This window comes from Canis aureus, chromosome 11, assembly GCF_053574225.1.
Source record: "Canis aureus isolate CA01 chromosome 11, VMU_Caureus_v.1.0, whole genome shotgun sequence".
NCBI classification, from domain to species: domain Eukaryota; kingdom Metazoa; phylum Chordata; class Mammalia; order Carnivora; family Canidae; genus Canis; species Canis aureus.
Window position 1 is genome coordinate 49,536,784 of NC_135621.1, and position 25,135 is coordinate 49,561,918.

Consider the following 25,135-nt stretch of genomic DNA (forward strand, 5'->3'; position numbering starts at 1 on the left):
CTCTCTGTGTCTTTCATTAATAAATAAATAAAATGAAAGAAAAAAATAAATAAAATAACAAGGTAATTTTTGATAATAATACTTAGTTTGAAAAAAATAAAACAGAATGATTTAATAGGGTTTGGGACCTGGGGATGAGCTTAATCTAACTTTAAAATGTTACAGATAGAATTTGAAATCTCCTACCATCCTTAATAATCCATAAAAGGCTTCTCAGGGCATCTGGGTGGCTCAATTGGTTAAGTGTCTGACTCTTGATTTTGGTTCAGGTTGTGATCCCAGGGTTATGAGATCGAGCCCAATGTGGCATGGAGCCTGCTTAAGATTCTCTCTCTCCCTCTCTCTCTTCCTCTTCCCCAGCTTGTGCGCTCTCTTTCTCTCTCTAAAATAAATAAAATCTTTAAAAAAAAGGGGGGGGGGGGCTTCTCCTTTTCACGATCTTATCAGTTTCTCCTTTTTTGTATCTTCCTGCATCTTCACCAATTGATAGATCATCTGACCTTCAGGGTGCCATTGAAACCCATTTTCTGCATTAATCTTTACTCAGCCTCCCAATCAGAGCATGCTCTGCCATCCCCAGAGCTCCCGCTGGGCTTTGGACTGTTGACGGCACCCTCTGATAACCTTGTAAACTCTCTGGGTGACTTTCCCTTGCACACCCGCCATCCCGGCATGGCCCCAGCACCTGCTGCCTCGTTGTAGTAAATGCTTAGCAAAAGTGATGTTTTTGATAGAATAGAGCTAAATCCCTTAAACCCAAAGATAAACTCCCCACTTCCTAGCCCTCCCTTCCTAATCTCCTTCCCAATATACCCCAAATTCTCATTCACAGATTCCCATGCACAAAGCAGTATCTCATCAGCTCCTACATTGTGTGCCATTTCCAGTAACTGCCTTGAGGGACTAGCTGTTTCCTGTCATCAATAGATATTTGTCCTTGAGGTTGAGGGGATCTGCTTGTTATTATTCGAAGGAACCATTGCGGTTTCAGTTTGTTTTGGGTGATTGCTTTCTGTCCCCTGGAGTGGAGGCCTGGGATCCTTTGTTTGCTTTGTGTCTGTCCAGACCCTTTGTTTTTAACATCCTGTTCCTTTGAGCTTATTCTTAAGATGTATTGTTGTTCTGATTTAAATCAAAATCCTCTTGTTGGCCATGAACACTCCTGGAGGTCCCATCCACATCTCTATGGGGGAACTGAGGTACCGAGGACAAAAATAAGCGGCCTATCACAGAGGAAGAGCCCCAGTCTTGGGAGTCAGGAGGCTTTGTGCTTTGGTCTCAGTGGGCTCCAGCTTGCTGTGTGACCTGTGACAGGCTCTGATTGTAGGAAGCCACTTAGGGGGGTCCCCCAGAAAGTTACTGGGGATTGAATACTAGACTCAAGTCTCTGATCTGCATTTAGGACTGTGAACCAAGACCACACAAAAAAACACACTATCTGCTAAATTATCCTACAAGTTTCCAAGTACAAAGAGTTTCATTCCTGTGTCTACAGCAGCCAAATCCAGAATTCTCTTCTGTATAAATTCTTGGCTTCAGCATTGTCCAAAGGAAAGAGAATGTGAACCACATAGGTAATTATACATTCTCTAGGAGCCACATTAAGACAAATAAAAAAAAAAAGGGGACACCTGGGTGGCTCAGCAGTTGAGCGTCTGCCTTCAGCTCGGGGAGTGACCCTGAGTCCTGGGATCGAGTCCCGCATTGGGCTCCCTGCATGGAGTCTGCTTCTCCTTCCGCCTGTGTCTCTGCCTCCCTCTCTGTGTCTCTCATGAATGAATGAATGAAGAATGAATGAATAAATAAATAAATTTTAAAAAAACAAGTAAAAAAAAAGGGTGAGAAGTTCATTTTAATAATCATTTAATTTTAAGCATGTCTGGCTGGCTCAGTCAGTAGAGCATGCGATTCTTGATCTTGGGGTTGCCAGTTCAAGCCCATTGTTGGGTTTAGAGATTGCTTAAAAGCAAAATCTTTAAAAAATTTTTAATTTTGGGATGACTGGGTGGCTCAGCAGTTAAGTGCCTGCCTTTGGTTCAGGGGACTCTCCCTGGAGTCCTGGGATCAAATCCCACATCAGGCTCCCTGCATGGAGCCTGCTTCTCCCTCTGCCTATGTCTCTGCCTCTCTCTCTGCCTCTCACTCTGTCTCTCATGAATAAATAAATAAAATCTTAAATTTTTTTTAAATTTTTAATTAATTAATTTTTAAGATTTTATTTATTCATTCATTCACACAGAGAGAGAGAGAGAGAGAGGCAGAGACACAGGCAGAAGGAGAAGCAGGCTTCACGCAGAAAGCCCAACATGGGACTTGATCCCAGGTCTCTAGGATCATGACCTTGACCGAAGGTGGCGCTAAACCACTGAGCCACCCGGGCTGCCCTTAATTTTTAATTTAAAATCTCTTTTAGTCATATTCATTTTAAGTATTTTGTTTAAGCCAACATATCATTTCAACATATAATCAACATAAAAATATGAATGGCATATTTTACATTATACTTTTCAGAATCCAGTGAGTGTTTTGTGTTTATAGCACATCTCAATTCACACTGGTCACATTGCGAGTGCCCAATAACAGCCATAGATGTAAGCGGCTGTCGTCCTGGATAGTACAGCTTTGACCATGTGTTACTTTGTCCTTTGGCACTTAGCCCAGCACCTGGCCTAGATTAGGTGCTCAAAAACCATGTGTAGAATAAATTAATATTGTGGCCTTGGTTTTATTTTATTATTATTATTATTTTTTAAAGTAGGCTCCCTGGGTGTGGAGCCTAGCGGTGGGCTTGAACTCACGACTCCAAGATCAAGACCTGAGCTGAGGCCAAGAGTCTGATGCTTAACCTACTGAGCCACCCAGGTGCCCCTACAGCCTTAGTTTTAAATATAAAATATAAAAAATGCACAGATTTTTAAAAAAAGATTTTATTTATTTATTCATGAGAGACACAGAGAGAGGCAGAGACATAGGCAGAGGGAGAAGCAGACTCTCCGCAGGGAGCCTGATGTAGGCCTTGATCCTGGATCCTGGGATCACACCGTGAGCCAAAGGCAGATGCTCAACCACTGAGCCACCCAGGCATCCCTATAGACTTTTTTTAATGTTATACATTTACGGTAAAGGTTAGAGGTTATTTCTAGATGACCATTTGATGCTATAGTAGAACTAGACCTTTCTATTTGAATTTCACTCAAATTCAACCAAATTCCAAATATTTCTGTTTCAATAGAACTGTTTCAATTTTAGGCATATTGGTTTTATTTTTAATCCTTCAACTAAAAAAAAAAAAAAAAAAAAAAAACCTTTGTTTTTCATGGCCTTGACTTTTTTCTTTAGGTATTCAAGAGAAACTGGACTACATCACAACTTTAAATATAAAAACCATTTGGATTACTTCATTTTACAAATCATCCCTTAAAGATTTCCGATATGGTATCGAAGACTTCCGAGACATTGATCCTATTTTTGGAACAATGAAAGATTTTGAGAATCTGCTTGCAGCCATACACGATAAAGGTAAACTGAGTGGCGGAGGGATGGGAGGGATGGTGGGGTTGAGAAAAGCATTCTCCAAATGCTTACTTAAAGCATTTTTTCCTTAACTGACAAGTATTATTCTAATGTAATTTCTTCCTAACATTTGAAATACTTTCACTCAATTAGGTTTAAAATTAATAATAGATTTCATACCAAACCACACCAGTGATAAACATGCTTGGTTTCAACTGAGTCGGAATCGGACAGGGAAATATACTGATTATTACATCTGGCATGACTGCACCCATGAAAATGGCAAAACCATACCACCCAACAACTGGGTAAGTACCAACTTGTCTGATTTACAAAGGGAAAATGGGCAGATCTTCAGTGATTAAACTGATTATTTATAAAGTCCTTTAAGGAAAAAATTAATGGATATAGTTTTGAGGAGGAGGAAAGTTTCCCAAAGAAATGGAAATAAGCTACCCACCCCTCCTAACCATTTGGATTTGGACTTTTTATATCATTCTCAAACTGATATATTTTAGCAAATTATTATTATTATTTTTAAGATTTTATTTATTTATTCATGGGAGACACAGAGGGGCAGAGTCCAATGTGGGACTTGATCTCTGGACCCCTGGATCACGACTTGAGCCAAAGGCAGACATTCAACCACTGAGCCACCCAGGTGTCCTTATTTTAGCAAATTAAATCGTATATTTGCTTAAAAAAATTTATTTGAGAGAGAGAGAGAAAGCATGAGCTGGGGGAGGGGAAGAAGGAAAGGGAGAAGCAGACTCCCCACTGAGCAGGGAGGGAGCCCAACGTGGGGCTTGATCCTAGGACCCCAAGATCATGACCTGAGCCGAAGGCAGATGCTTAACTGACCAAGCCACCCAGGTGCCCCAAAACCTATCATTTCTATTAGCCTCTCCTTCCCTCAACTTTCCACTCTGTCCACATGGACTCCATGTCCCCTTAGGTTAGTAACTGTTTTGCTATTCTCCAGATTCCTTTGCCTTTCTGATTTTGTGACTCCCCTCAAACAGAACCCTAGCTGTAAATAAACCTGCCCATCCACGTTCTCTTTGCCTGAACTTTGGTATCCGTGCCTTTGGAGACAGTCCCCACCTGAACGGAGCCCTCCAGTCTTCTTGAGGATTTTACTATCCAGGGACCTCCCTCATTCTCAAACACCCTACCTGCCATCTCCCCATCTTATCATGCTCAGCAGCAAACTCTACTTCAAAGGGAGAGCAGAAGTCATCAAACCTGCCTCTATTTTTTCTCCTTTTTAAGTTTTATTTTAGAGAGAATGGGAGAGAAAAAACAGTGGAGAGGGCCAAAGGGAGAGGGAATCTCAGACTCTGCAACGAGTGCAGAGCCTAATGCCAGGCTCTATCTCACAACCCCGAGGTCACGACTTGAGCTGAAACCAAGAGTCAGATGCTCAACCCACTGCACCAGCCAGGTGTCCCAAACCTGCCTCTCCTGTGCCCACCCTCCTCCTACTCACTTCTCTTACAGCAAAGGCCAGGTCGGTCTTGACTGGGGTTTCCAGACTTACAAATAAAAATCCAGGAAGCTCAAAGAAATCTGAATTTTAGATAAACAATGCATAATTTTTTAGTATAAAGTATTGCATGGGACATAATTATACTAAAAATCTATGCATTGTTAACCTGAAATTCAGATTTAATTGTATGTCTTGTTTTTCTCTGGCCACTCTGCCCCCCACGCAGGCCAGTTCCTCTGCCTGCTGTGGTCCCTATCTCTCCTGCTTTCTGCAGAGCCTTTTTCACCCTGGATCCTCTGGATCTCCACCATCCAGGCCCTCCACTTCCTTTCCTGACCTTCTCCATAAACACTTAAGAGGCAGGCTCCTGTGCATCAACTTTTAGATGAACCAAGGGCACTCAAAATCGACACATGTTAATGCTGTGTGATCTTCTCCCAACCAACCTCTTAAACCCCAGGCTGATTGAATATACTAGTATGCAGCCTGGTGAACAGGTCATCAGCAATCCTGGTGGTTTGAACTCCTTAATTTTTCTTTGCCCCAGTCCACACGCTTGTTAAAATGATAATGATACTAGCAAATGTTTACTACAAATGCTTACTATGTGCCAGGTTCATGCTAAGTGTGTTATATTTGTTCATTCATTTAATCCACCCAGCAATCCTAGGAGTTAGGTTTCAGTTCTTGTTTTGGGGGCGGGCAAGGTTAAGCACTGTGCCCTCAGTCACACAGCCCATAAATGAAAGGGCTAATGACCCACCACACAATCCAACTGCACAGTCTGCTTTTAAAAACCACCGGTGGGTACATCCCCGGTGGCGCAATGGTTTAGCGCCGCCTGCAGCCTGGGTTGTGATCCTGGACACCCGGAATCAAGTCCCACGTTGGGCTCCCTGCGTGGAGCCTGCTTCTCCCTCTGCCTGTGTCTCTGCCTCTCTCTCTCTCTCTCTCTCTCTGAATGAATGAATAAATAAATAAATCTTAAAAAAAAAAAGTCCAATGATCTTATTTAAAAAAAAAAACAAAACACTGGTGGTTCAGTTGGTTGAGCGTCACACTCTTGATTTCAGCTCTGGTGGGGATCTCAGGGTCGTGGGATCGATTTCTGTGTTGGGCTCCACACTCAAGGAGCCTACTTGTTTCTCTCCCTCTACTCCTCCTTGGGCTCATTCTCTCTCTTTCTCTCTCTCTCTCTCTTAAATAAGTAAATAAATAAATAAATAAAATCTTTTAAAAAAAATTGCCAGCCATACCTGAAACCGTATCATCTCTTGCCTATCAGACTGTAACAGCCTCCTCTTTTGGCATCCAGTTTTTTTTTTTTTTAAGATTTTATTTATTTATTCTTGAGAGACAGAGAGAAAGGCAGAGACACAGGCAGAGGGAGAAGCAGGCTCCCTGAAAGGAGCCTAATGAGGGACTTGATCCTAGGACCCCGGGATCACGCCCTGAGCCAAAGGTGGATGCTCAACCACTGAGCTACCCACGTGCTCTGGCATCCAGTTTTTCCATCTTTCCATCTATTCTCCACTGTAGCCAACATTGTAGGTTTTTTTCTTTTTCAGTGTAATAGCTGATACATCCAAAAATATATGTAATACATGATTGATGTATAAACACCTTGTGTATAACCATACAATGGAATACTACTCAGCCATAAAAGGAATGAATTATTGATAATGGGCAATGCCTTGGATGAATCTCAAAGTAACTATGCAGAGTGAAAGAAGTCAGACAGAAGAGCACATACTATTCCACTTACATGAAATTACAGAAAATGCACATTCGAGCAGCCTGGGTGGCTCAGTGGTTTAGCGCCGCCTTCAGCCCAGGGCATGATCCTGGACACCCAGGATCGAGTCCCATGTTGGGCTTCCTGCATGGAGCCTGCTTCTCCCTCTGCCTGTGTCTCTGCCTCTCTCTCTCTCTCTCTCTCTCTCTCTCTCTGTGCCTCTCATGATTAAATAAATAAAATCTTAAAAAAAAGAAAGAAAATGCAAATTCATCTGTAGTGACAGGAAGCTGAATAGCTGTTTAAAGATGGGGAGGAGTGGGAGAGTAGAGTCAGGGGCCACAAAGGATGGATATGTTCACTATTTGATCATGATGAGAGTTTCACAAACATAAAGGAATGTCAAAACTTATCAAATTGTACACTTGAAACATGTGCAGTGTATTGTATTCAACTTCACCTGAATAAAACTGTTAGAAATATGTGTAATATATATCTAAGTTAGGGGAGGTAATAAAACAGTGAACATCAATGAACCCATCCCCAAATTAAGAACGTGAACATTACCAACACTGCTGAAACCACCTGTGGGCTTCTTCCTGCTTCTCCCTATGCCTCCTCTTAGGGGTAATCACCACCTTGAATTTGGGGGTTTTCCAAGTCCTTGCTTTTGTGTTTTTTTTGCTTTTGTTTTTCCTACATATGCTACATATTTTCTAAAGATTTATCATTTAGTTTCTCTTGTTTTGGACTCTATGATGTATCCTGCTACATGTAAATCTCCTATAAAGAGCTTTTTCACTGTTTTTAATATTCATGTAGTTTCTGGTAGATGTGGTTTATACATTTTCTTTGTTATATTCCGCTGTGTGCATATGCCATGATTTACCTATCCACTCTTCCACTGATGGGCTGTTTCCAGTGGTTTATTTTATTTTATTTTATTTTATTTTATTTTATTTTATTTTATTTTATTTTATTACCAATGATGCCATGGTAAACATTCTCATTAACCTAGTTCTCTTGGGGTTCAGCTATTAGAGCTTCTTGAAGGTAAATAACTAGGAGTGAAATTGCTGGATGCATGATACTGCATGTTCCACTCTGCAAGATAATACCAAAGTAATTGTACTGATTTATAGCCCCTTCAGCAGTGTAAAAAAATACATATTTTCCTTAATTTATTGGTACTGCCACACTTTGTAATTTTTACCAAGTGAACATAAACTGGTATCACATTGAGGTCTCAAATTTACATTTCTCTAGTTATTCGTGAAGATTGATCTAATTACTAATGATGTTGGACATTTCTCCATGCATTTATTCATTTGAGCTTCCATTTCTGTGAAACATCTGTTTATGTTCAGTTTTCTTTTCGATTGTTTGTGCCTTTGAAATTGATTGGTGGAGTTCTTTTTGTATTCTGGATACCCATCTTTTCTCCGTCATATATACTGTGAATATCCCAGTTCATGTCAGGTTGGACCATGAGGTGTGCTGGTAAGGGTGTGTTTCCTTGAAAGGCAGCAGCCACCCCTTAGCTTCCGCCAATTGTTGCCCTGGTGATGTGAACCCCACAGGATGGGGGGGTCTTCCAATTAAAAAGAAAAGGATGTATGCAAAATCCCTTAGTTTCTAAATGTTCTCTTTAGCATGAAATTAACAAGAACCCTGAAAAACTGTTACATTGAAGAAAACAAGTTGACTGAGAAGGAGAGAGAGGTGTGGGAGAGTCCACCAGGAAGGTGATGCTCTGCAGTCACAGATGTGAGCATTCCTAGAACGAGGAAATCCGTACCTGCGTCAAATGCTGCTTGATCCCAGCACTTGAAGTTGTTAGATTTTTATTATTATTATTATTATTCCTGAGGGCTAGAAGGGTGTTTTAAGTGAATGATTCTAATACTTTTCTGAGGATAACAGTTTAAATATTCACTCTGTGTGGATTCAAACTCCAAGACCAACGGGAGGTGTCTTTCTCCCCCCAAATGACCATCATTTGCATTACTTCACAAGCAGGAGTTCAGAGCCTGGATAGAAGGTTCCAGAAAATATATTAGAAGTGTACGCTCTTTAACGTGGCCTTGAGAGCCTTGGTTTGCTGTTGTGGTTGTCACGAACAGCTTCTACTCTGCAAATATATCCCAGCCACATTTGTGTGACATTAGGCCAGCAGATAGCATTTTAAGGAATTAACTTATCTAGTGCTCTCCCTAGAAGGAAAATTCTGAGGATCTGTGCACTCAGCCTGCACAAGGCCAGGGATGGCAATCACCATTTCTTTGTGGGCAGTGCCATTATATGAATGCTAAGTAAGCGATTTGCTGACTTGCTGTTTTCTGTTTGCTAGTTAAGTGTGTACGGAAACTCCAGCTGGCACTTTGACGAAGTACGAAACCAGTGTTATTTTCACCAGTTTTTGAGAGAACAGCCTGACTTAAATTTCTACAATCTTAATGTTCAAAAAGAAATAAAAGTGAGTATGGATACCCACACAGACTTCTCCAATTGCATAGGTGTTTAAGTGGTTACTTGATATACTCGATGTTGAACGATAGCTGTTCAAGCAAAACCAAAGTAATGTAATTAAACTCTGGGGTTATGGAGTCTGATACAGATAGAGGCCCTCAGACATATTGGTGGGTCCCTCCTCCCTCTCACCCAGAATGAGCGACAGGGGAAGGAGGCAGAGATATCTGGTACCTTCTCTCTGTGGTGCCCCTCCGCCTGTGACAATGAGCTGATGTAGCGGGGGGCCAGAGCCTGGGCTCCAGGGTCTGAACCTGCGTCTGGACCCAGCCCCACTGCTGCCAACAGTAGGCTCCTGGGTGAGGTATTTAGCTTTTCTGTAGGTCCCTCATCTATGAAACATGCTCGATGGCACTATTTGTCTCACGGGCTGTTTGGAAGGTTAGAGGACGTAACCCATGCACAGCACTTCTGTGTCGCTCAGTAAATATTAACTCACTGTCTGCTCTGTGCCAGGTCCTCTTCTAAGCACTGGGAATGGAGCAGTGAATAAAAGAAGCCCTGCTCTCGAGGCGTCTCCTGTATACTGAGGGGAAGGCAGACAGTTAACAACTAAATACATGTCAGGTGGTCCCTAAGGGTAAGGGACATCAGAGTGCCAGGCAGAAGTTGGTTTGGAGACATCCCTATGTTGAGGTCCTGTTTGAACAAAGACCTGAAGTTTGAAAGGGAGCCCTGTGGATATTTGGGGGAAGAGAATTTCAGGCAGAAGGAAGAGCCAATGCAAAGATCTGGAGGTGAGCGATGCGTCATGTGTTTCAGGAATGGCCTGGAGGCGGGCGTGTACAGTTGCCAGCGAAGGCAAATAAAAATACAAGACACCAATTAAATTTTAATTTCAGATAAACAGGGGATCCCCGGGTGGCTCAGTGGTTTAGTGCCTGCCTTCAGCCCAGGGCATGATCCTGAGTCCTGGGATCGAGTCCTGCATCGGGCTCCCCGTAGGGAGCCTGCTTCTCCCTCTGCCTGTGTCTCTCTGCCTCTCTCTCTGTGTCTCTCATGAATAAATAAATAAAATATTAAAAAATAAAATATCTCTATTGAGGTATAATTCACATAACCCTAAAATTCACCCCTTTCAGGTGTATAATTCAGTGGTTTTAGTATCTTCATAGGATTGTGCAATGAACACCCTGATTTCGCATTTTCTTCGCCCCAAAACAAAGCCCCATATCCAGTAGCAGACACTCTCCATGACCCTCCACACCCCCGCACCCTCTACTCCCCACCCGCGCGGACATCTGCTCATCTACTTTCTGTCTCCACGGCTATATCTGTTCCGGACATTCCCTAGAAACAAAATCATACAATATCTACCTATATGTCTATGATATATATCTATATTTATCATCTATATTTAACAATTTGAGAAACTGCCCAATTGTTTTCCGAATCAATTGCACCATTTTCTATTCCCACTGGCAGTGTGTGAGGGCTCCAATGTCTCCATATTCTCAGTAACACTTGCTATGGTCTATATTTTTGAGTACTATCACCCTAGTCGGTGTGGGTGGGATCTCACTGTGGTTTTGCAGTTGCCTGATGGCCAGCGATGTTGAGAATCTTTGCATGTGCTTATATAGATTATTATTATATCTTTACAGTAGAAATGTCTGAATACTTTGCCCATTTTAAAATTTTGTTATCTATTTTTTTATTTTCAGTTGTGAGTTTTTTGTATGTTCTGGGTACATGATTTGCAATTTTCTCCCATTCTGTGGGTTGGCGTTTTATTTTTTGTTTTTTTAATGAAAGATTTTATTTATTTATTTGAGAGAGAGAGAGCAGGAGTTGGGGGAGGCACAGAAGAAGAAGCAAATGCTCTGCTGAGCCAGGACCCCGGGATCATGACCTGAGCTGAAAGTAGACACTTAACCAACTGAGCCACACAGGTGCTCCAGTCTTTTTACTTTCTTGATGGCATCCCTCGAAGCACAAGTTTTAAATTGTCCAATTCATCTATTTTTTCCTTTGTTGTTTGTGCTTCTCATGTCATTTGAAAACCATTGCCTAACCCAAGATGATGAAGATTTACTCCTATGTTTTCTTCTCTGAGTTTTATAGTGGTAACTCTAATATTTTAGGTTTCTGACCCATTTTTTCCCCTTACTTTTTATATATGGTGTGAGGGGGGTCTAACTTAATTCGTGGCTATCCAGTTATCTTAGCAATGTGTGTGTTAAAAAGATTATTCTTGGGCTGCCTAGGTGGTGCAGTCTGTTGAGAATTAACTCTTGGTTTTGGCTCAGGTCATGATCTCAGGGTCATGGGATTGAGGTCAAGCTCTGAGCTCAGCAGGGATTCTGCTTATCCCTCTCCCCCTGCTCCTCCTCCCTCTCCATCCCCCCCTCCCTCTCTATCTACCTCTAAATGAATGAATGAATGAATGAATGAATGAATGAATGAATCCTTTTTAAAAAAATAAAAAGATTCTTTCCCCATTGAACTGTCTTGGAACCCTTTTAAAAATCAATTGGCCATAAATGTCAGGATTTGTTTCTAGACTCAGTTTTGCTCTATTGCTCTATAAGTCTGTTATTGTGCTAATATCACAGTGTCTGGATTAGTGTAGCTTTATAGGAAGTTTTGAAATTGGGAAGTGTGAGTCCTATGACTTTATTCTTCTCCTTTAAGATTGTTTGGCTATTTTGGGTACTTGTATTTCTTTCTTTCTTTCTTTTGGTGATCTGCTATTATTATTCATTTGAGTATATTTGACATACAATGTTATATTTGCTTCAAGTGTACAACATAGTGATTTGACATTACTATACAATAATTCCGTACTCACCATGATAAATGCAGTCACCATCTGTCACCCTTCAGGTGTTATTAGACTATTACTGACTGTATCCCTGGTGCTGCACTTTTCATCTCCATGACTTGTTTTGTAACTGAAAATTTGTAACCCTTCATCTCCTTGATTTATTTTGCTCATCTCCCCATCTACTTCTCTGGTAACCACCAGTTTGTTTCCTATATTTAAAAGTCTGTTTTGTTTGTTTGTTTTGCTTTTTAGATTCCACATTATAAATGAAGTCAAATGGTGTTTATCTTTCACTGTCTGACCTATTTCACTTAACATGATACCCTCTAGGTCCATCTATAAGCATACAATTGGCAAATCACATTTTTAAAAATTTTTAAAGATTTTATTTATTTATTTATTTGAGACAGAGAGAGAGAGAGAGAGAAAGAGAGCAGGAGCACAGGTGAGGGGCAAAGGGAGAGGGATAAACAGATTCCCTGCTGAGGAGAGAGCCTGATGGGAGGTTCCATCCTAGGACTCTGGGATTGTGACCAGAGCTGAAGGATGACACTTAACTGACTGAGCCACTCAGGCACCTTCCTTTTTTTTTTTTTTTTTTTAAAGAAGATCACATAATTTTTTTATGGTTGAGTTATAGTCCATTGTGTGTACACCACATCTTTATCAATTTATCTCTCGATGGGCACTTGGGCTGCTTTCTTATCTTGGCTATTGTAGATAATGTTACAGTAAACATAGGAGTGCATGTGTCTTTTTGATAGTGCTTTTGTTTTCTTTGGGTAAATATCCAGTAGTGGAGTTACTGGATAGTACACATTCCATAAGAATTTAGGACCAGCTTGTCAAGTTCTGCAAAGAAGCCTGCTGCTGAGATTTTTTTTTTTTTAAAGATTTTATTTATTCATGAGAGACACACAGAGAGAGGCAGAGACACAGGCAGAGGGAGAAGCAGGCTCCATGCAGGGAGCCTGATGTGGGACTTGATCCCAGGACTCCAGGATCACGCCCTGGGCCAAAGGCAGAGCTAAACCACTGAGCCACCTAGGGATCCCCTGAGATTTGAGTAGAGATTGCATTGAATCTGGGCATCAGTTTGGAGAGGAGTATTGCCACTTTAATGATAATAAGTCTTCTGCTCCAGGAACACAGGGTGTCTTTCCACTTGTTTAGGTCTTTTATTTCTTTCAACGTTGTTTTGTAATTTTCAGTGTACAAGTCTTGCATTCCTTTTGTTAAATATATTTCTGTAGCCTCCTTAGTTTTAAGGCTGTTTTTACTATACATGTTTGATGTTTCCCAGAATTTAGATGAATTGCTTTGGGATCTGTTCTAGAATCAGGGCAGCCTTATCTCATTGGGGTTGGGAAGATGGGGGTATTGAAGGGTGATAGACACAGCTACTAACTAGGGGTTAGTTTTAAACTTCTTTGGTGGAGGTGGGCTCTTTTCTCCATCACCAAAGATCATTTACACACCTCTACCTGCACCTTCCCCCTGACCTGCCCTCACACACTTCTTGATTTACTTTGTGCCGAGTGCTTTACCCGGGTCATCTCATTTAATGCTCACACCAAGTCTAATTTAGGAGATTGCAGGACAATTTTACAGAGAAGGAAGCTGAGGCTTAAGGAGGTGAAGTCACCCACCTGGGGAGTGACAAAGCAGGATTCAAACCCAGAGTCCACTCTCTTACCCACAACTCCACTTCTGACTTGAGGCAAAGCTGGTGCTGTCTCTGTGCTTCACTTTGCCTACACAGTCTTTTCAAGGGTATTCAGTTGGAAATTCATAAATGTGAGCATAATCCAGTTGGTTTATCAGCCGTGGACTTCACCAGGCTCCTTGTGGCGACAGTGATGGATTATCTGGAGATGTTCAAGAAGTGTAATAAATTGTCCCAATATCTGCCAGCCAATACATTAATTATTTTTTGACTAATCCAGCTGTTCCCTTGCAGGCATCCAGGTAGTGGAGTGTGTTTTACTTACTAGTCTCAATAGGATGAGATTCCTTTTGGGATGAATCATTACTGCCTTTAGTTGAAGGTTGGACATTTTTGCAAGGCTGGTATAGATTTGCTATTAGAAGTAAATAAGAAAGGCTAAGAAGCTGTAAGAGAAGGCTCTTTGCTCCCGAAAGGCTTTTTGCATGAAGGAGACTTTCCAAACACCCTTCTACCCCCCAGTAGCTCTTATCTCTGCAGTAGAGCTAAGCAGGTTAATAATTTGCAACCTAGAGAGTTTGTGGTGGGGAGGCATTTGGAATGACCCCTGCTTGCATACCAGCTTGCACTCATGGAGACTTCTCGCTCTTGGCTCCCATCAGATTTCAGATTATCTGCACAGTGGGAGGCTGGCATGTAGGGGACACACAGCACAGAGCACCTTCTTCTCTCCTCTCTGTACTCCCCCTTGGACTGGCCTTCAGGGGACTTGGCTCTCCCCTGAACCTCTCAGGTCTTGAGTGTGTTTACCTAGAGAAGTCTAGAAGCCGCCTTGGAGGACATGGAGACTTACTGTATGTATTTTGTAATCACTTTGGTTTTCACTTGCCCTCAAATTCTGTATTTGACAAATGAGGGAACTGAAGTCCAGAGAGGTGAAGTGAACCATCAGGTTAGCGGCAGAGCAGGGAAAGGACTGCAGACAGCCCAGCCCTCTGCCTGAACTGTGTTGGTGTGACACTGACCTCACCATGGGAAAATGTTGAGCCCTGGACTGTGGGATCCTGCGCTGTTCATGGCACCTGGGGACGGGGAACCCAGATGTCCCACCTCCATCCCCCTGGCTTAAGATGAAATCTAGACTCTAAATGTCAGCTCTGTTCCTACTGAGCAGCATGGTGTTGGCAGCTCAATTCAAAATAAAATGTCCTCACGACCTGCTTAATAACCCGACTCTGTGCTTGATAATAACTGTGCCATTTATTGTACCTCATACATGCCAGGCACTTTAGTATAAATCCTTGACTCATTTGGCAGTGTGTATTATGTATTGACCACATGCCAGGGGTATGATGGTTGGTAAGCTAGACACATGCTGTAGCCATCTTGGGGCTATATCCCTAAGTGGGAGGTAGACCATGAAACAGACCGTTATGTAAGTGTATTGAGTGGTTGTGATGGCAGGAGGTAGGAGTACACAGGGCAGGCACCTAATCTGGACATGAGTGAAACAGACCGGAGAAAGCTTTCAGAGGATGTAGTGATATCTAACGGATGAGAAGGACTGAGCCAAGTGGAGAGGCCTGGGTCAAGCATTGGGAAGGCATGGATCATGGCACATTGGAGGTGCTTGGAGTCATCCAATATGGCTGGGACATGGTATATGGAGAGGGAGCTTGCTAGATGAGACTAGGGGGGGATGAAGCAGGGCTGTGCTGAAGATTTGGCTTTACAAGATCCTAGGGAAATCATTTGCTCTTTGCATTTTGGAAATCAATAACTTTGGAGAGGGGATTTGAGTGGGGTATTTTCAGAGGCAGAGGGGCCAGGGCAGAGGGTGGTTCAGCCATCAGGAAAAAAATATCAGGGTTCAGTGCAATAAGGTGGTTCAGGGTTGCAGGGAAATCATCAGGTTACTTAGCGAGGAATCTAGTGTGACTCTCAGGTTTCAGATTTGACTGGCACTGGTGTCATTTCCTGTGATGAGAGAGAAAGGAGAGGAGGGGGGATGTCTTAGTTTTGAAGAGTTTGAGCTCTCTGTGAGACATCAATTGTTCAATTGAGAGTTGGATATGAGGACAAGGAGTTCAGGGACGTGTCTGGCCTAGAGATAAAATTCTCTGGGATTTGCTGATATGTGGACAAGGCCTACACAGGTCAGGCAGGTAATTGCAGTGAGAGCCCTGGGCCGGCCAGGATGAGGAAGGGGGTCAATTGCAGCTGAGCTCCAGCCGATTGTTGCTACGTGGAAATTAAAGGGCCCAGAGTTAGAAGATCTTCCAGCTGCATTTCTGGTTGCATTTTGGAAGTCAGTAACTTTGGAGAAGGGGGTTGAGTGGGACAGACCTGGAGGAGAAAGCAGAGCAAATGAGTAAGGGTGCCAGAGGGTACCAGTTCTGCTGCCTCTACTTACTAACTCTATGACCTTGATCAACGTACTTTATCCCCCTGTGCCTGGGATCCCTCATTGGTAAAATAGGGAGGGTAATGGCCCATATGTTGTAGGGTTGATGGGGAAAAGTTTTTTTTTTTTTTTTTAATTGAGATTTTATTTATTTAGTTGAGAGAGAGAGTAGGGGGAAGGACAGAGGGAGAGGGAGAAGCAGACTCCTTGCTGAGTGGGGAGCCCAACGTGGGGTTCCATCCCAGGACCCTGACATCATGACCTGAGCTGAACTGACTGAGCCACCCAGGTGTCTCTGTAAGGCATTTAGGTCAGGGTGTTTCTTGTTTTTTGAATACTTGTTAAATAATAAAGGGGTAGATAAATGAGTAAATACTGCTGTGAAATGAAATGAACAGTAGGTAAGAACCCCAAAGAGTGCTAATATTTAAAGGACTGCAGACTAGTGGCACCTGGGTGGCCCAGTTGGTTGAGTGGCCAGCTCTTGGTTTCAGCTCAGGTCATGACCTCAGGGTCCTAGGATCGAGCCCCATGTCAGTCTCCATGCTCTGCTTGAGACTCTCTCTCCCTCTCCCTCTGCCCATCTCACTCGTGCTCTCTCTCAAATAAATAAATAAATCTTAAAAAAAAAAAAAAAAGACTGCAGAGTAGACAGAGAAAAGTGGCAAACGAGGAGCAGGTATCTTGGAGCTAAGGTATATGAATTTTTCTGGAAGATTTCAGTCAGCAGTGTCAAACACTGCAGAGAGATCAGATCATATAAAGACCCAAGTGTGAACTGACTCTAGAAGCAATACCTTAGTCCTCACAGAGACTGCAAGGTGGGTTAGTGAGGTCATGCAGATGCCCCAATGCACACAGCTGGTTGGACAGTGGGGAGATGGGAAGGTTCCTGGGTGGGTTAGAATCTGGAGCTCACGATCCTTCCTCCACGCCCTGCTCCTGGAGGAGTTAGCCAACAATTTTACCAGGATTCCTGGACAGCAGTAGGGTCTTTCCTTTGTTTATAAACAGAGTATATAGTTTTCTCTCTGTACTTTTCAAATATCCTATACTTTCTCATTTCTTCTTCAGATAGCCGACCTGGGGTTTATGTCACTTTCAAGACGATGTCTTACAGATCACCACACGTAAGAGCAGAGCTTTTCTATTTCCCAAACTAAGTTTTTTAGATAAATGGGCCCAATAATTTCAGTCATTGCAGAAGAGGAGGTCTGCCTCAAGGTTTTGTGAATTTGGACATTAGTAATGTTGAATTGATTACTTTTTTACTCAGAGCAGTGAGCTGTTTAAGGAAAAAAGGATGAAAAGGTGCCTGGTAGAAAAACCAGGACTCTGTGATGTCATGGGAGTTGTACAGGAATCGGGGACACAGTGTACTGTCCCAAGAGTCCCATGGCGCCTTGGTGGGTCACCCAGACCCAGCAGAACTAGGCTCTGTGCCCATTTCTGTACCCGGCACCCTGGGAGGGCTTAACTGGAGTAAGGAGAGAGTTAACGATTAAGATCTGGAGCTCCCTCTTCTCACCTAGTTGGGAGAATAAATAGCACAAAGCAAATATTTTTCAAGAGCAAATTTTGGATTATGTCATTTACAATGACTCCCCAAAATACCCAGGTTTTACTGTTTTGTCTCTTTAAACAATGGTAGTATCTCTTCTTGGACTAAAGTGAGAACCCCTGCCAGGACCAGAACGCTTTTGCTGGGGTACACGTTTCTCATTTTGTATGGCTGGGTCAACAGTTGGCAAGGCTACCTATTCCCCAGAGGGAAGAAGGACCCATGAAGAAACAGATTTTTTTTCCCCTAGGAAATCAGTGCTCCAAAGCTTAATGGTTACAACGGCATGGCATTTAACGTTTTCCCACATTTTTGTCAGAGGTGGCTTGGATGGATTACAGCTATTTGTCCGTCCTTCCTGCACCTGCCACCTCCCGCCTCTACCTCCTGTGTTCCCTCAAGTTCAGCGCCACCTGGGGGTGGACCCGGGTAGAGTGGGGTCTGAAGCTGGTGAAAATTTGAGGCCTTCTTAAAATAGCATAAAATTAGGTAGAGTGTTTATTTAGAACAGGGGAAGAAGGGAGGTAGGAAGGGGCCTGCCTAAATGAGGGGTTCTGAAGCTTAAAGCTTTATTAGCTTCATGCTGAATTGACCCCTCGAGCCCCTGAGACTATTCTGCAAATGGGGTGCCTTAATATCTCTGTTGACTTTGCTTTCAACAGCTAACCAGTTGTCCTTACTTCCTGCCATCTAGGGCAGATCCTGCTATTTCACCTTTTTGTACTACCAAGTTCCTCTCCTTTAAAGCTCTATCTGGCTGTGATTTAAATTTTGCATTACTATGTGATGTCTAGTTGGGGATTCTAAGTAAATTCAGGAGACTGAGGGCCACATCTGTTGTAGTTTGCTCATGATGATAGGGTTTAGCTAAGGGCCTGGCCCAAATACTTATTGAATGAGTGTATTTGGTAAGAGTAAGATGCTAGTAAGAACACATTTGTGGGTTTTGTGGGGTAGAGCCTGCTTAACATCATTTGGTTCAATTGCATCCACGCTAAGACTGGTAAGGAGCCTGCTCTTAGATTTGAAAATGCTTTTCAAGCTTTGTTATTCAAAAATGTCACCTTAAAGGGATTTGACCTCAGCAGTGTTAACCCTTGCCTGTGGTACGTAGAAACTGTGGAAATCCTTGAATTGCAGCACTCCAGAGACCCCACATACGCATGTAGATACAAGAAACACGTCAAAGGAAATGTGTGATTTTGGGGGATAGTCTTCATTTGGGAGCTGTGACTCTGTTCCCCTCCATCAATTAGCTACTTAACTCTAGTACTTTGAATTATGGACAGTTTGTTCTAATCTGGTAAGTACTTTCCTATAAAACCTATTTGGCAAAGGATGAGCTGAGGGAAGTGGGGAGAGTCACTGTCCCTTTGCAGAAGGGTAGCCTGTGATTGGTGCTAGCATAGGGCCAGCTAGGAGGGGTAGGGAGCTGAGATCTAGGCCCTCTGCTCTCCAAGGGCATTTGGTCCTCCCACCTGCCCCAACAGAGACCAAGTCAGTCTCTGCCTGTGTGCTTGGCCATCTTGTCCTACAAATAGTCCAGAATGTTCTTTGTAATCTCACTCCCTGATAAACTGTCACTGGTCAAAGTAGAACTGGTATCTCTCCTTTCTCCACGTGTGTCCACATTAAATCTATTAAATCCATTCTTCTGGGAGCTCCAACATCCTGAAAGGGAATCTCCTTTCATGTTGTTGAGCTACACCCACCTTGCACAGGAGGTAACTCTCTCCTGTCTCATGGGCCCCCAACTATAGATGCCCGGATGCCAGGGGACATGTACTTGTAGTGTCCCAACAGTATCCCAGCATGTTGGACTTCTTTGGGCTTGATACTGTGTTCTTCACTAAGGACCTGGTGCTGTGTCAGAGGCAAGGGAAACAAACGAAAGCTGCAGTTTTTCCTTCTGGAATTTCCCAGTCTGGTGGAAGAACCCCTCATGACCTGATGCTTGGCTGATTATTTTCTCTGTTTGGAGTGACTTTTAAGGAACAGGGCATGGGAGAAGATATGTTCCCAGTTTCTCCCGAGTCCTTTCAGCGTGGTTTCATTCCTTTTGAGTGATTCTTTAAGCTTTGCAAATGCACTCATAACCATTACAAATGGAACATTCTGAATTCAAATCTGAGGGAAGTGTGGGAGTCCATAGATGCAGCTGAGAGTTCATTATATTAAAACACTGCTACGCCTACCAGATAAAAATACACCATATGAGTGCTGTGCTGGTTTTGTATGTGGAAATGGCTGTTTCATAATGGGAAGTGATTATAATGTTAATGTAACCAAAGCATTTTGCTTCTTCATGTTTAGGAAATTATACAGTTCTGGCTCACAAAGGGTGTTGATGGTTTTAGTTTCGATGCTGTTAAATTTCTTCTAGAAGCAGAACATCTGAGAGATGAAGCTCAAGTGAACAAGGCTCAAATACCGGTAAAGTTTTTAAACATTATTTTTCCCCCTTTCTGAAAATGCCATCCATGTTTTCTTTTTTAGCACGAGACACCAATGACCAGAGATGAGAATGTAGTTAAATTTATTAATATATGCATTTGAATTTAAGGCATAGTTTTTTTTTTAAGGCTTTATTTATTCATGACACACACACACACACACACACACACACACACACACACACGGAGGCAGAGACCCAGGCAGAGGGAGAAACAGGCTCCATGCAGGGACCCCCATGTGGGACTCGATCCCGGATCCCGGGATCACACCATGAGCCAAAGGCAGACGCTCAACCACTGAGACACCCAGGCGTCCCTTTTTTTTTTTTTTTAAAAGTAAACTCCACACCCAACATATGGGGCTCAGATTCATAATCCCAAGAGTCACATGCTCCACTGAGCCCAGCCCTGTAGGTACCCCTACAGGAAGTGCTTTGAATCATTTTCTTCAGGAAGAAGGAGTTTCAAATCCATATTCTTAGATGTTTCCATTGGTTCCCTTTGGTGTAGAGCATCCTTAAGAAGTATTTTGGTGACAAGGGTTCTGAGGGCATGGACACTGGACTCCACCAAGAGCTGTAACCACTCACTGTGATTTTGTCATCTCACTCAAGTTCAAGTGAGGAGGAGGCCTGTAAATTCCCCAGGTGCTTTTGTTGTCATTAAAGGACACACCAAAGGGAACAAACACTTGCTGAGTGTCTCCTCTATGTTATGTGTTTACTTAGGATAGTCCATTTAACTTTTGTAACAGCTCATGAGACATTTCATGATCCCCATTTAGCAAATCTTAGAGAAGTCAACTTTTCAGGGGTGACAGAGGTGATAAACAGAATTATAAACCAAGCCTCCCTTGCTACAGAGTCTGGTAGCTACACCAGCGGTTCTCACCTTTCCCCCCATGTCACACATGAGAAACAGTAATCAGGACACCACTCTGCTCTTCTGGTTGACCACCACTCTACAGACACTGTACGTTCAATGGCTAAATAGACAGGAGTCCTAAAATGGGTTTCAAAATAATGGATTTGTAGATTTATTCAATGGAAATATTATATACATCAGTCAAAATAGACGAATTACAGTGACACACAATATGGGTGAATCTTAGCAGTGTAATGTTTAGTGAAAAAACCCTAAAACATATATAGCATGATGCCCTTTTAATAAAGAAAAATGAAATTGATAGTTAATTATCAAGTGTCTAGCTTTTGTCCTGAGTAACAGATTTATGGTTACTTACTGATCTCATTAAACCAAATAAATTAAAGTTGGCAATGCATGGACTAATTATGAGAGCATGTCATGAACCAAAGGCCAGTTTTTGGTGGGGTAGGGAAAGCAGATGATTTCCAATAGGAAAAATGAAGGTGTGTGTGATGCATTATTCAATCCCAGAGAGCACTTATCCTTGGAGAAGAAATCTCAAAGTAACCTTGCTAATTATGAGATACTGTAAAACAGGCGTATGTTTCCAGTTATGACAAATGATCAGAATAGGTTTTGTGTGTTTGCCAAGAAAAACTTAAAAAGTTACTTCAGAAGGGACCCATGGGGATCCCTGGGTGGCGCAGCGGTTTTGCGCCTGCCTTTGGCCCAGGGCGCGATCCTGGAGACCCAGGATCGAATCCCACGTCAGGCTCCTGGTGCATGGAGCCTGCTTTTCCCTCTGCCTGTGTCTCTGCCTCTCTCTCTCTCTCTCTCTGTGACTATCATAAATAAATAAATAAATAAAAACTAAAAAAAAAAAAAAAAAAAAGGGACCCATGATTCCAAAAAACTTCACTTGATCTAACAAGTAAGTTCACTTATTTTCAAAAAGGGGTCCATTGAATGGATGGCAATGCAGGTTTATACTGTGTAGTCTGTCCATGTCCCAACCACCTTGGCTTGTGTTAGATACAGTCTTTTACTTTGGATTCTAGATTATTGTAACCCGAGGAAGGCAAAGAATGAATAACAGGAAAAATTACTGAAACCCTGGCAAAGGTTTTTTTTTTTTTTTTTTTTTTTTTAAATACCACTTCTAGCCTTTTTCTTACCATTACACTTTGGATTGCGGTTTTGTGAGCTGACCAAGTATAGGTGTAATAATGAACTGTATGTTTTCTTTGCCTTTAAGTTCAGCATTTGGGAGAAATTAAATGTTTGGGAGGAGGATTCTGTTAAATACACTTGTAATTGTTATTCAGTAAAGCTTACTAGACCTACAGTTAATAATAGCCATCAATATTATGCTGCAGCCACAAAACCCCGTGAGCATTGAAAGTCCTACTATCATCTTTCAGCATGTATGCGTTGGCTTGAGCCCTTTGAAGAGAACGTCTGTATTTGCTAAGGGCAGCTATGGGGATTTGTCATGTGAAATGATGGCAATCGTGCTTTTCTGTTTCCAAAGGACACGGTCACACACTACTGGGAGCTGTACCATGACTTCACCACCACGCAAGTTGGAATGCATGACATTGTCCGGAGTTTCCGCCAGACAATGGACCAGTACAGCAGGGAGCCTGGGAGATACAGGTAACTACAGGACACAATTCTGTTCTTCACAGGCGAAGGGTGTGACCTGTAGTTTATCCTTCACAGCCAGTTATTCTCAAGAGATTCAAACTATTTAACAAACCTCCATGACTACAATGTATTATAATTCGGTTATGCCAAGGCGTAGTATATTCCTTCATGTTGCTTAACTTTGCTGATTTTGTTTCCTTATTTGTAAAATAATGTGCATCAGTATTTACTTCATAGGAATTTTTGTGAAAATCACTTAAAAGATAAAATATAATCTAAATGTTAGCCTTTAAGTATTCTATTGTTATCATTACAATTTGGTCTGCTGGTGTCCAGTATACAGTATGAATCCAAATGTTTCAGCTAAACTGCTAGTAGAGCACAATGCTTTGTGATCAGATGGACCTAAGATAAGAGTTGTGTATAACAGCTGAAACCTTGGGTTGGTTCACTGACTCACGTCCCATTTTCTAATTAAAAGGTGATAGATAGTAATACCTGTCAGGGTTTTATGAGACTGCATGAGATCATGAAGCACTTAAAACAGGGACTGACATGTAATAAACATTCACTAAGCCTCTATGTGTATACAGATCACCCAATAGTATCAACAGAAAGAATTAAATTTCTCCTCCTTAAAGTAGGTCCTCTCTGATTGCCATCCCCATTCTATAGTTGAGAAAACAGAATTTGAGCATAAAGGCAATGGTCATGCAGGGAGTAATGGCAGGGATGGGAGTGAAATACCTGTGCACTTACCTCAAACAGGTAAAGCTAGCATTGACATGGGTCTTTTCAGGCTAATGTGTCATTCCCTAAATAGTGTCTGCTTCTAAGGAAGCTCTACTCCCAACATGAGATAAAGAGTCGCATGCTCTACCAACTGAGCCAGCCAGGTGCCCCCAGAGTTTTGGTTTTTAAGAACCAAGAGTGCACCCAATTATTATTGTGAGACTTTACAAGGATTCCTATACAAGAGGTTTCTGGGGAAAACCCCCTTTCGTGATATGCAGACATACACTGTAGATTCTAACCAGTGATCAGAATTGATAGGCTTCATGGAAGTTACTGAGTTTTAATCAGATTTAGGAGGAAGAGAACAATATTGACTGAAATCAAATGTGTTTAACTCTTTTTTTTTTTTTTTTTATTTATGATAGTCACACACACACACACAGAGAGAGAGAGAGAGAGAGAGAGAGAGGCAGAGACACAGGCAGAGGGAGAAGCAGGCTCCATGCACTGGGAGCCCGACGTGGGATTTGATCCCGGGTCTCCAGGATCGCGCCCTGGGCCAAAGGCAGGCGCTAAACCGCTGCGCCACCCAGGGATCCCCAAATGTGTTTAACTCTTAGACACAGCCTAGTATTAGGCTAGTTCTTGGGTTTATTGTCCATGAGAAATGAGAAACTGTCCAGGTCACCCAGCATGCTATGACTTGGCCATCTGGCTCAATTATGCTTCCTAGTGAGCCCAGCCAAATATGGTTAATAGGCAGATTGAAGGAGCTGCAGAATGCTTCCCAGTCTTCTGACCGGCCCTGAGGACACTGCACCCTGCCAATTCTTCCAGGTTCATGGGGACTGAAGCCTATGGAGAGAACATTGACAGGACCATGATGTACTATGGATTGCCTTTTATTCAAGAAGCAGACTTTCCCTTCAACGATTATCTCAGTAAGCTAAATACTCTTTCTGGGAACAGTGTGTTTGAGGTTATCACATCCTGGATGGAAAACATGCCAGAAGGAAAATGGCCTAACTGGATGGTAAGTCCTCATTGCCTGGGGCAGCATATCTGCTGCTGGTATGCTGGTTAAATAGTTACCCCTAAAACGAGGGGTATATCTTGTCTGTAAGTGACCTTAACCTTTCCCTTCATCAGTGATTATTTAGTGAGCCAGGCCTGTCTGTTCCAGCTTCTGACCATGTTTTTCATATTTTTTCTTCATTCTTTTCCTTCTGGTTCTTAGACTAGGTAATTTTGACTCCTCAGTCTTCAAATTTGCTGATTTCTCTGCCAGTTCAGGTCTGTCCAGTCCATCTAGTGAAATTTTTCTTTCAGTGATCATACTTTTTAATTCTGAAAATTTCTTTCTGGTTATTGTTTGTATTCTTTTTATTGTCTTCACACTTTAAATTCTGTTTTAGTTTTTTGAACATATGTATAGTAGTTGATTTTAATGTCCACTAGTCCAATGTTTGAATTTCCTCAGCTGCATTTTCTACTGACTGCTTTTTCTATGTATGGGCTATATTTTCCTGTTCCTTTGCATATCTTGTATTCCTTTTTGTGTTGAGAATTGGATATTTTAAATAATGTATTTAAATGTAAAGCTTACTAGACCTACAGTTAATAATAGCCATCAATATTATGCTGCAGCCACAAAACCCAAAATTAATGTATTAATGTAGGAAATCCCCTTCTCTCTTCCTCCTCAGTGTTTATTGTTGCTGTTTCTTCAGTGATGTTCTTGAATTAATTTTGTAAAATGTGTTCTGTTG

The 25,135-nt window shown here is 42.2% G+C and overlaps 2 protein-coding genes across 4 annotated transcripts in view; one reads left to right on the forward strand and one right to left on the reverse strand.

The window, feature by feature from the left end:
* Positions 1–25,135, forward strand: part of SLC3A1 (solute carrier family 3 member 1) — a 48,083-nt gene that overhangs the window by 10,610 nt on the left and 12,338 nt on the right. For all 3 annotated transcript variants that reach the window (XM_077915246.1, XM_077915248.1, XM_077915247.1), the window contains 6 exons: positions 3,340–3,519; positions 3,667–3,821; positions 9,088–9,213; positions 19,978–20,097; positions 22,516–22,640; positions 24,204–24,399. In XM_077915246.1, the coding sequence (XP_077771372.1) occupies positions 3,340–3,519; positions 3,667–3,821; positions 9,088–9,213; positions 19,978–20,097; positions 22,516–22,640; positions 24,204–24,399 (902 nt within the window). The remainder of the gene's footprint in view (positions 1–3,339; positions 3,520–3,666; positions 3,822–9,087; positions 9,214–19,977; positions 20,098–22,515; positions 22,641–24,203; positions 24,400–25,135) is intronic.
* PREPL (prolyl endopeptidase like) overlaps positions 20,184–25,135 on the reverse strand; it is a 70,215-nt gene continuing 65,263 nt past the window's right edge. The window contains exon 15 of the transcript XR_013389431.1: positions 20,184–24,221. The gene's annotated coding sequence lies outside the window, so the exon portion shown is untranslated. The remainder of the gene's footprint in view (positions 24,222–25,135) is intronic.